The following is a 12,641-nucleotide window of genomic DNA, read 5'->3' as shown; positions in this document are numbered from 1 at the left end:
TGATAGATGTGTCCCTGAAACATTTAAGATGCACTGTTTGTCCAAGCTAGTGGAATAGGTTACAAAATAATATTGATAATTTAAAATCATTGTTGTGTCTTGTAGTAACCCTTGAGTTTTACCCAAAGTATGATCATTGATTTAAAGTAAAAATCAAAAGTACAGTCAATGAGAGGATAATAAATCTTGTGCAGAAATACATCTCTTTTTCTTTAATTTATTCACAGTCATGTCCTTTAAGAGTCTAAACAACCTAGATGAGTAAAACCTAGGATTCTGCTGAGACTAAGGAACACTTAAAAATTATAACAACATCTGTATTAGGCTAGTTTATTTTATACTTTCTATCATATAATGGTTTTTATAAGCATCTTTGTGTTTTGAAGTAATGATGATGCTTTGTAGAGGTACTTTTTATTTAAAATAGTCACTGGAACTAAGTTAACATAATTCTTTGAATAATTACGTGGAGTCTATTTGTTTTGTATTTGTAATAAGAGATGCTAGCTGATCATTTTGAATTCTCAGCCTATATAATTCTCAGTAATTTATCAATATTTTAATGTAATTTTAATAATTTTTTTTTTAAGTTTGGCTGACCTGATGCCCAGAGTCAAGGTACAGTCAGTTGAAACTGTCGAAGGGTGTACACATGAGGTAAGCACAAACAGTGTGTGATTAAGTTGGTGGTGTAAGTGGGATTTTGCTTTGGATTATCTAGTCTGATGAGCAAGGGGTTTAGCCTCAGGGCTTTGGAAACAGTAGCTTTTCTGCAGAGTACATAGTCTAGTGGAAGGAGCTGGGGCTTTGTATTCAGACCTGAGCTCAGATACTGACAGTGCTTTTCCTAACTACTGCTGCTGCTAAGTCACTTCAGTCGTGTCCCACTCTGTGCGACCCCATAGACGGCAGCCCACCAGGCTCCCCGTCCCTGGGATTCTCCAGGCAAGAACACTGGAGTGGGTTTCCATTTCCTTCTCCAATGCATCAAAGTGAAAAGTGAAAGTGAAGTCGCTCAGTCGTGTCCGATTCTGCGACCTTTTGGACTGCAGCCTACCAGGGCTCCTCTGTCCATGGGATTTTCCAGGCAAGAGTACTGGACTGCGGTGCCATTGCCTTCTCCGTTTCCTAACTACAGTCTTGGGTAAATTTCTTAACCTCTGATGTTAGTTTTCTAATTTGTAAATTTAGAATAATAAGATTTACATCATGGGATTGTTCTGAAGATTATATAAGAAAATTAGGTAAGATACCCAGCACAGGGTAGGTATTTAGTACATGTTCATTCCCATGCTCCTAAAGTCAAGTAACAGTGTGCTTTTTTCATCTTGCTCTGACAACCGATACATTGCAGTTTCATGGTTTCGCCACTAGATGGTGGTCAAGGATAGCTTGTGGTAACCCTTTATCACTGAGCGTTTATGAACCCAAAGGCCATGAGGAAACTGTAACACTAGTTCTTTCTTTTAAGCCCCCTTGCCTTTACCATGTAACCTGACAACTCTACAGATAGTTGGGGAATCTTACTAGAAGTCTTTATTGAATAAGCAAAATAATTCCAGATTAACAAAAATTGCTTTTGATGTAGATTTGGAGCCTTTTTTTTTAATACTTAGTTTTTAATTGAAATTTGCTTACATTCCTTTAGCATAGCACTTAGTTTGGTGGGTATAATATCCATTAGATCATACATTTAACACTTACGTGAGACCCTCTTTGAAGCTGTGGTCTTAAAAAGATGGGAAAGAAAAGCCAAACACAAATTTAGCTCTCAGGAGGTCAAAGGTTCCTTCTGTCCTCCTTCATGATTATCCTCAAACCCTACATCCTGTTATCTCCTCTCACTTTTTTAGCAGGTCACCTTACCTTTTACTTTATCTAGGGGTTCAAAGATACCAGGTTGGAGTCACATCCACTCCAAGGAAAAGGCACTGCAGTGTTTAGGCTGAGGAGGGTTGCTCCGTCAGTGTTCTTGGTCGTATCTTATCCTGCCTCCACAAAGACTTGGATCGCTCCATTTTCCCTTGACTGTTTTTAGTGTTTCCTTTTCTTATCAGCATATGAATATTTAAAATCTTCTCTTTTGTTATATATTTTCCTTTTAACTACTGTGTTGTTTTCTTCATCACCATTGTAGTTACTCATTTAGTACCTATCTTTTGAATGCCAGGCACATTTTATTATTGACTGAATATAAAGAGAAACACCACACACACACACACACACAAATATATATATGGAGTCCGTTTTTTTCAGAGGTGTTATGGATTGCTCTGCTTAGAAAATCCCTGCTTGACTTCCTAGTCTCCAGTCATCTTTTAGTCTACTGTAGTTAGGTTTCTTCTTTCTCCATGTCTTTCGAACTATTCTGGCAAAAATCGCCAGTAACTGATTGCTAAGTCTATTTGATTTTTGATTTTTCTGTTGGTTTTCTTTTTTTCTGACTCCTTAGTCCCTGTAGGTTTCTCTTCTCCCTATCTGTCTTACGTTAGTGTTACCCTGTTTTCAGAGAATAAAAATAAAACTGATTCTCATACATGTGAAAACACAATTTGTTGTTGTTGTTGCTATTAAATCTCAGAGATGTTAAAATCTTAATTGCTTTGTGTTAATGTTTTTTGTTCATGTCATAGCAAGTATCAAGGAGAAATGTGAGGGAAGTGAAATTGGATCATACCATGATTGAGGATCTAGTCCTAAGATTTTCAGATTCAGAAATTTGATTTTCTCAGTGTGCCAGCGATTGTGCTCTTTAGAACAGTCACTTTCGTACTCATGGTATAGTGTAGCAAAAGAAGGACATTTCCTAAAATTAATGGATAAGTAATCCTCTTACTATCAAACTACCTGGGAATCAGAAGCTACTTAGAAGTTTCTTAGAGTCATAAAAGGAGAATATGTAGTCTTAAGGAAAAGATTGATGAAAACTATTCCTATCCCCCAGAAAGGTTCATTCACTAATAAAAACACCTCTTGAATTTACCCTTTTGTAGTGCATGCTGGATAAGCTTCCAAACTCTGCCCCTTTGTAGATTCCATTTAGAGTGTCACATTTCTTTTAATACATTCATTATATTAGATATTTTACATTAGGTTTCATAATTTATTGTTTCACTTAATTATAGTCAGGTTCCACTTACTGCTTTTTGAAATGCTGCACACATCATCTTGATTGCAATTGAATTGCAAGTTTACCAACAACCTCTCAATATTTCTAAGACAGCTAATCTTATCTCATAATTGTTTGTTGAAATTTTGCTCTTAGAAAGGATTTCTGACTTCTTTGTGTACCTTACTTTGCCCTTATTATTTATACACTACTTGGCTTAAGTCTTGGGAATTCAGGTATATTGTGAACTGCTCTGCAGATCTTAATCTTCACTAGAGGAAAATTAATTTCCTGTTGCAGGGAATACTTTATTCTATATAGTTTTCTTTCATATAGTGGCATCCCTTTTTATGTCCATTTAGCTTTTTTGAGCATTCATTAATGTCAAGAAGTACATTAGATACAGAATATACAAAGATAGCTGAGATAAGTCCTAGAACTTAATAAAGTTTCTTTTGGGAGGTAGACTTAAATGCTTTTGATTACATAACTGTTAGGTAAACACTTTTTTGGAATGCTGTAACATTTGCATTTGCCTTGTTCTTGAAGATGGTTATTTAATTTTGTAGTGTCTAAGACTGTCAGCAACACTTTAGTTCATCACCTTTATTTTTCAAACCATCATTAATTATGGTATGCTGAATGCATCAATTCTTGAATGGTAAATTTTTTTTTTTAAACATCAGGTTGCACTTCCTGCAGATGAAGATTATCTACCACTTAAACCTCGAGTTGGAAAAGCTGCAAAGGTTTGTACCTTGAGCGGTACAGTTGGTACAGTTTTGTGAGTCTGTTTTCCTAAAAATCTTAAAGGTAAACTTTAAAATGAGATTTTTATATTTCTCTGTGTGTTTGTGTGTATGTGTATGTAGATACACACTCTGAAGCTTCCACTTGAAGTCAGATATGGTGAGAACCAAATCAGTAAACAACCATACTGAAAACCAAGCATCATGTGATAAGATTTTTAAGCATAATTCTCAGCCATTTCAAAGAATCTAATGAAAAGTATCAATCTTTCTCTAGAAAAAAATGCATATGTACAATATGTTTTGCATACAGTTCTGGAGCCTAACAAGTTTCTAATGAAACTTAAACTCTAATGCTGATACTAAATGTATTTTGAATCCCTGATAGACTATAAAAGAGTAGTGTAGGTTTTCCAAGTCATTTTCTTTAAGTAAAAAAGGCAGTACTGTGCGGTAAACTTGAATTTTTAAAGTCTGATAGATACATTATTCTGCCTCTGATGAGTGAACTTCATTGAGGACTTGACTTTTCACACTCTGAGTGTTCCCAGCTGGGAAAGAAAATTATACCTATGTTAGGAGTTGCTGTGGAGATTAATATGTGGGAAATGTGTTCCACAGTGCCTCCCATAAAGCATGTTCTTAATATATGGTAATAATCATGTTGTAATTAGTATATGTGTAAGCATAATATAATAATTGAAAGATTAGACAGAAGAAATAACATATTCTGTCTCATTAAAGTTTTCTTTTTAATTCTTCCTAATTTTCTCTAGTGGACAGAATGTTTGTTTCCCAAGTAGACTCATAAATGCTTCCATAACGCTTCTGGGGGTAGCATCTCTTGGTTTTAAGTATGTTCTGATGTGGCAAGGTATCTTCATACATATATTAATTTTTTTTATAGGAATATCCATTCATTCTTGATGCTTTTCAAAGAGAAGCCATTCAGTGTGTTGATAATAATCAGTCTGTTTTAGTATCTGCACATACATCAGCAGGAAAAACTGTTTGCGCTGAGTGAGTAGCTTTCTTTTTAAATGGGATTTTAGGACTGTTAATATTTGCTGGGTACGTTTAGGTGCTCCTGTGTTGGGTGCATAAATATTTATAAATACTATATTGTCTTGTTGGGTTGGCCCCTTTATCATTATGTAATGTCCTTCTTTGTATGTTGTTACAGTTTTAAAGTTAATTTTGTTTTATGTAAGTGTAGCTACTGAGAATTTCTTTTGGTTTCTGTTTGCATGGAATATCTTTTTCCATTCCTTCACTTTTGAGTCTGGGTGTCCTGCATCTGAAGTGAGTCTCCTATATGCAGCATATAGGTGGCTCTTTTTTTTTTAAATCCATTCAACCATTCTGTCTTTTGATTGGAGAATTAGTCCATTTACATTTTATTATTGGTAAGTGTGTATGTACTGTCATTTTGCTAATTGTTTTCTGGCTGTTTTGTAGTTTCCCTCTGTTCCTTTTTTCTTCTCTTGCTCTCTTTGTAGTTTTAAAATAGACTCTTAAGATAGCTTTGTTTCTTACCATACTCTTTAAAAGTTTAAATTTTCTCTATTTGGTTTCTGTAAGTAAATTTAGACTTTTTATTTCCTTTCTTATTACTCTGGGCTTTATTTGATCTTTTTCTAGTTTTTTAAAGAAAGCAGGTGAGGTCATTAATTTTAGACCTTTCCTTTTCTAATATAGATATTTAGTGCTGTAAATATCCCATCAGTCATGAATATTGGTCATGATTCACTAATTCTGTGTTCATTTTTTCTGTGTTTCATTTCAGGTCTTTTCTCATGCTCTATCTTCAGATTCATTAATCTTTGCTTCTGCATCACCTAATCTGTCCTTAATCCTTTTCAGTGAGACATGTATAGTTTTCTTTGCTAGAAGTTCATTTGTATGTGTGTTTAGTGTTTTCCATGTGTCTACTTAACTTTCCTCCAGCTTCTTAAACAACAGAATACAGTTTAAAAACTGTTTAAATATTCCTTCTTACTATTACTTTCATCTGTGTTATTTCCTGATCTGTTTCAATTAATTGACTTTTCCCATCATTATAAATCAGTGTTTTCCTGCTGCTTTACATACTGCTCTGATGTGATGTTTGGCTGTTTTTAATTTCATCACTGACTTTTGGCAGTTTAATTATGACGTGACTTTACATAATTCTTCTCATATTTCTTAATGCTTGAATTTGTTTGGCTTCTCAGGTTGTAGGTTTGTTTGTTTTCATCAGATTTGGAAAAATTTCAACTATTTTTTGCTTAAAATAGTACCCCTTTTTAGTACTCAGAGGACCTCACTTAAACTTGTATTAGTCATTTTAAGTTGTCTCAGAGCTCACTGATACTTATTATTTTTTGTTTATTCTCTGTGTTTCATTTTGGAGAGCTTTAAGTTTATTCTTGTTTTTTTTTTTTTTTGCAATGTCTAATTTGATTTTAATTCTATCCAGTTTATTTCATCTCAGATTTAGATTTTTCGTGCTAAAATTTTGGTTCGTGTCTTTTAATATTTTTAGTATTTCTTTTAAGCACGCTATTTAATCTTTTCTCAGTTTTCTTGAATATATAGAATACAGTTATACTGTAATGGTAATATTCTGTGTCCTCATTTACTGATTCTGTTTTCTGTCTCATTTTTGGATGCCTTTTCATTTATTTATTTTTACTCCTTATTTGTTATATTTGCCTCCTTCTATTTTTTAATTCACAAGACATTGTGAATTTTACCTTCTTGGGTGATGACTATTTTTGCATTTCTATTAATATTCTTGAGGTTTGTTGTGGGATACAGTTACTTGGAGAAAAATGTAGTTCTTCCAAGGCTTTTATGATTTTAGGCAGGGCTAGAGAAACATTTAACTTAAGGCTACTTTTCTCCACTTTTTAACGTATTTCTTGATATTCTAGCCAGTATCTTATGAATTACGAATTTTTCCACCATGGCTAGTGGGAACCTGAGTTACTCCCAGCTCTGAAGATTGTATCATTTTTTTAGTTCCACTCCATTTGGTGGTTTTTTCCCATTGCTTCAAGTTGTTTCCTAACACTTATTCACTGATTATTACTTATTTAAAGACACCAGAATGCTCAGCAGATGTTCAGAGCTTTCCCTTTGCCTACCTCTTTCCTCTCTGGTTATTTTGAGCTGCAGTGTAGCTGCCATAGCTTCCCAGACTCCCATTGTCCGCTTAACTTCCGAAAACCTTCAAGGTTCATCTCCTGGAACTGTGACTTGGAAACTCTGTGGACAATAATCTGAGATTATGTCATTTACTTCCCTCTTCTCAGGGATTACTCTGTGATTATTCAGTATGCGAAATCATTGTTTCACATATTTTATCCTATTTTGCAGTTGTTACAGGTGGGTAGGTAAACCCAGTCCTTGTTACTCCATGCTGAAAATAAGTAGATATTTTCTGTATTATTTTTAATACATGGTCTCTATTACTATAGTAGTTCTCTTAGCTAATGTGTAAAATAAATATGTATTGTTTGTGTTTTAAGTTTTTTGATAGGTGTTATATTTTCTTCTAAAATGTATGTAAAGACCATTGTTCTAGAGTCTTACTACTTAGAGTTTGGTCCTAGACCAGATGCATGCATATCACCTACTAGCTAAATTAGGCAAAAATCTCACACCCCACCCTAGAACTACTGAATCATAATCTGCACGTTAACAAGATCACCAGTTGATGCATACGTCTGTTAAAGTTTGAGAGGAACTGGGCCATTCTGAAAGTGGGTTCTGCTCTTTAATGTGGATGGGATTTTGCAGTCTATTGCAGATAGACTTCTGTGGGTTAACTTGTTTTTCCTTAATGTGTGCAACTGTCTCCAATATCTAGTTCATGAATGTCTTGACCATGGCAAAAAGAAACCACGTACCCATTAATCAGTCATTCCCCATTCCCTTAGCTCCAGTTTCTTTCAGCCACCAGTCTGCTTTCTGTTTGTATGAATTTACCTTTTCTGGGTATTTTATTTAAATAGAATCATATGATATATGGCTTTTTGTTTATGTTTTATTTCACTAAGGATGATGATTTTAAGATTCATCTGTGTTGTGGTATACATCAGAATTGAGTTCCCTTTTATGGCTAATATTTTGTGACTGATTAATTATATAGTATGATATACCACATTTTGTTTATCCATTCATCAGTTGATAGATGTATGAGTGTTTCCAATTTTTTGGCTATTATGAATGATGCTTTTAGAAATGTTTATGTACCAGTGTTTGTTTGAACACATCTTTTTCCTTATCTTCAGTATATACTTAGGAATGGAATTACTTGGTCATGTTTGATTCTGTGTTTAACTTTTTGAGGGATCACCAAACTGTTTTCCATAGCAGCTGCATCGCTTTATATTCCCGTAGTTATATGAGGGTTTCAGTTTCTCCATGTCTTTGCCAACACTTGTTACTACCTTTTTTAAAAAATTGATTATGTAGTAAACTTATTTTATGATTGTTTTAAATAAAAACTTTTTAAATGTGGATTTAATCAGAATAATACAGAACATTCTGCAAGGTGAACTAGTTAGGTTTCTGAAAAGAATTCCAGAAAGAAAAAAGCACAATAATGTTACTTATTTCTAGATAAGATTAATGTTCTGTGGGTATTGGTAGTGATATAATCCTATATAGTGTTCATTATTCTAATTTCCAATATGTGAAGTTTATTTTAAAATAATTTTTCTTTCAGTTTTATTGAGATAAAACTGACACAAAGCACTGTATAAGTTCAAAGATTGCAGCATAATGATCTGACTTACGTGCATCCTAAAATGACTATAATTAATGATGACTTGGTAAACATCCATCATTTTGTGTAGATACAGAACTAAATAGAAAAATTTTTTCTTGTGATGAGAAAAGAACTCATTTAACTTTTTTATATAACTCCTAGCAGTGTTAACTATGTTTAGCATATTGTGCATTACATCTCTACTACTTAGAAATGGAAGTTTCTACCTTTTGACCATCTTCATCCCATTTCCCGCCTGCCCCCACATCTGGTAACCACGGATCTGATCTTCTTCTGTAAATTCATTTGTTTTGAAGTATAATTGACCTGCAACACTGTGTTATTTCCTGTTACACAACATAGTGATGTGATATTCCTGTACATTTCAAAATGGTCACAATGGTAAGTCTGTTTACACTATGTCACCATAAAAAGATATATAATTATTAGACTAGATTCTCACACTATATCTTTCACACCTATGACTCATTTATTTTATAGCTGCAAGTTTATACGTCTTAAGGTTCCTCACCTGTTTTTTTCCACCCCTCACTACCCTCCTCTCTGGTGATTACCTGTTGGTTTTCTGTATCTATAACTATTTCTGTTTTATGTTTGTTCATTTATTTTTTATATTCCACATATAAGTAAAACAATATAATATTTGTCTTTTTCTGACTTATTTCACTTAGCACAATGCTCTCTAAGGCCATCTGTGTTGTTGCAAATGGCAAGATTTCATTCTTTTTTATTACTTAATAATATTCCACACATATACATATACCACATCCATTCATCTGTTGATGACACTTGGATTACTTTTGTATTTTGACAATTGTAAATGATGCTGCAGTGAACATAGGGGCATGCATATTTTTTCTTACCAGTGTTTTTGTTTTCTTTGGATAAATACCCAGGAGTGGAATTGCTGGATCATATGACAGTTTTATTTTTAATATTTTGAGGAATCTCCACACTGTTTTCCATGATGACTGCACCAGTATGCATTCCTACCAGTAGTACACGAGGGTTCCCTTTTCTCCACATCCTTACCAACACTTGTTATTTCTTGCCTTTTTGATAATAGTTATTCTGTTAGTTGTGAGTGTGATATCTCGTGGTTTTGATTTGTATTTCCTTGATGGCGAATGATACTGAGCATTTTTTAGTATGCTTATTGGCCTTCTGTATGTCTTTGGAGGAGTATCTGCTTAAGTCCTTTTTTACTTGTTCATTAGGTTGTTTGCCTTGTTTAGTTGTGATAGTTGTTTTGTATTCTGATGCTAGTTCCTTGTCAGATATATGATTTGCAAACATTTTCTCTTTTTCTATAAGTCATCCTTTTACTTTAAGCGTATTCTTTGAGGGACAAATGTCTTTAATTTGACCAAGTGCAATTTGTCTGTTTTCTTTTCATGTTATTTTAAAGAAAGCATTGCCTAATCCAAGACCACAAAGGTTTATGCCTATATTTTCTTCTAAGAATTTTATAATTTTAGCTATTAGTTCTTTGATCCTTTTTGAGGTTTTACATTTCTGTATAATTTATAAGGTAAAGGTTCAACTTCATTTTTTTCATGTGGCTATCCAGTTGCCTCAGAACCATTTGTTGAAAGACTATTTTCTCCCCTCGATCTTGGCACCTTTTCAGAAGTCAGTTTTTGTTCACAGGTTAACTCTTAATAATTTATAATATATTTTATTTCTTCATCATGGAGAAATTACAGGTTTCTTGTTGAACAGCTGAATTAAGTGTTCTTAACAGTGATCGCATGAAGAGTGAAGAAGATCATAAAGGAAAAAAAACATAAAAATTGCACCAATCACCCTGTTCAGCAGTGCCTTTACCTTGGCATAGTAGTGGATATTTTTCATGAGTTTTGGAATATCGTCCTTCAGATAGTCAGAGCCTGAGTACTGTATATTAGTCTTTTTAGACCTTGGCTGAGGTATAACTCAAAAGTTTTCTTTTTGTAAGGGAGTTAGAGGAGTAAAGCTTTGGATCTTAGATTATCATTGAAACAGTATCAGCCAATTGCAGAGTAGTCTTGATCTGTTTGTTAGATTCAGACACATTATGGTCCAGTATTACCCTAGTTCTATCCAGTGGAATAGGACTAATTTTTTTTATTGTCCATTCCTTTTTAGAAGGTACTGAAGTCAGAAGCTTGTCTCCTCCTAAGGCACAAATTATAGCTTTGACTGTTTTTAGTTCAGTTATTTTATCTCACTTTGAGAAGTGTACAGGTGTATAGTAGTTGGTGCATTATCCATTTGAAGCCAGCATATATAGATGTTAGAATTCTGGGCATTAGTGTAACTTTGCTTTAGTTTTTGCTACTAAAGCATAGAGATTTTCAGTATAGGAAATTTTCCAGTGTATATTAAAACCTGCTTTCATACTCTCGGGTTCAGTTCAGTCCAGTCGCTCAGTCGTGTCTGACTCTGAGACCCCATGGACGCAGAATGCCAGGCTTCCCTGTCCGTCACCAGCTCCTGAAGGATGCTCAAACTCATGTCCATTGAGTCAGTGATGCCATCCAATCACCTCATCCTCTCTCGTCCCCTTCTCTACCCACCTTCAGTCTTTCCCAGCATCAGGGTCTTTTCCAGTGAGTCAGTTCTTTGCATCAGGTGGCCAAAGTATTGGGAGTTGCAGCCTCAGCATTAGTCCTTCCGTAAATATTTGGGACTGATTTCCTTTAGGACGGACTGGTTCGATCTCTTTGCAGTTCATGGGATCTCTTTGCAGTTCATTGGACTCTCAAGAGTTTTCTCCAACACCACAATTCAGAAGCATCAATTCAGCTTTCTTTATAGTCCCAGCTCTCACATCCATACATGACTACTGGAAAAACCATGGCTTTGACTAGATGGACCTTTGTTGGCAAAGTAATGTCTCTGCTTTTTAATATGCTGTCTAGGTTGGTCATAGTTTTTCTTGCAAGGAGCAAGCGTCTTTTAATTTCATGGCTCCAGTCACCATCTGCAGTGATTTTGGAGCCCAAGAAAGTAAAGTCTGTCGCTGTTTCCATTGTTTCCCCATCTGTTAGCCATGAAGTGATGGGCCTGGATGCCATGATCTTAGTTTTCTGAATGTTGAATTTTAAGCCAACTTTTTCACTCCACTCTTTCACTTTCATGAAGAGGCTCTTTAGTTCCTCTTTGCTTTCTGCCATAAGGGTGGTGTCATCTGTGTATCTGAGGTTATTAGTATTTCTCCAGGCAATCTTGATTCCAGCTAGTGCTTCATCCAGCCCAGCATTTCGCATGACGTACTCTGCATATAAGTTAAATAAGCAGAGTGGCAATATTCAGCCTTGATGTACTCCTTTCCCAATTTGGAACCAGTCTGTTCCATGTCCACTTCTAACTGTTGCTTCTTGACCTGCATACAGATTTCTCAGGAGGCAGGTCAGGTGGTCTGGTATTTCTATCTCTTGAAGAATTTTCCAGTTTGTTGTGATCCACACAGTCAGAGGCTTACTCTGAGTTAGGAGACTGTAAAGAGATTTTAAGAAATTCACCAGGGTTATAGACACTTTTGAAAACTCTTGAGTCCTGCTGTGGAAAACAGTCTAGTAGTTGTTCAAAAAGATAACTTATAGAATTACTGTACAACTCAGCAGTTCCACTCCTAGGCGTATTACGCCAAAGAATTGAAAACAAATACACAGATGCTTATAATGAAGGTTCACAGCAGTACTGTTCACAATAATGAAAAAAAGGTAGAAACAACCCAAAAGTCCATCAGTGGATGAATAGATAAATAAATCTGGTGTATCTGTACAGTGAAATACTACTCAGCCATGGCAGCATTGAAATACTGATGCATGCTACAGTGTGGATGAACCTCAGAAACGTTATGCTGAGTAAAAGAAGCCAGACTCAGTAGGTCACATATTATTTGATTCCGTTTGTGTAGAATATTTCAGGTAAATTCTTAGAAAGAGAGCAGATTGGTGGAGGCCAGGGAATATTTAGAGGAGGGGAGCAGAAAGTAGCTGCTTAATGAATATGGGGTTTT

The 12,641-nt window shown here is 34.9% G+C and overlaps 1 protein-coding gene across 1 annotated transcript in view; it reads left to right on the top strand.

The window, feature by feature from the left end:
* Positions 1 to 12,641, top strand: part of MTREX (Mtr4 exosome RNA helicase) — a 95,629-nt gene that overhangs the window by 6,841 nt on the left and 76,147 nt on the right. The window contains exons 3-5 of the mRNA XM_006074155.3: positions 591 to 657; positions 3,796 to 3,858; positions 4,766 to 4,878. Of these exons, the coding sequence (XP_006074217.1) occupies positions 591 to 657; positions 3,796 to 3,858; positions 4,766 to 4,878 (243 nt within the window). The remainder of the gene's footprint in view (positions 1 to 590; positions 658 to 3,795; positions 3,859 to 4,765; positions 4,879 to 12,641) is intronic.

Source organism: Bubalus bubalis, chromosome 19 (genome assembly GCF_019923935.1).
Source record: "Bubalus bubalis isolate 160015118507 breed Murrah chromosome 19, NDDB_SH_1, whole genome shotgun sequence".
Lineage (NCBI taxonomy): Eukaryota > Metazoa > Chordata > Mammalia > Artiodactyla > Bovidae > Bubalus > Bubalus bubalis.
This window is presented reverse-complemented; position numbering and strand designations above follow the sequence as displayed.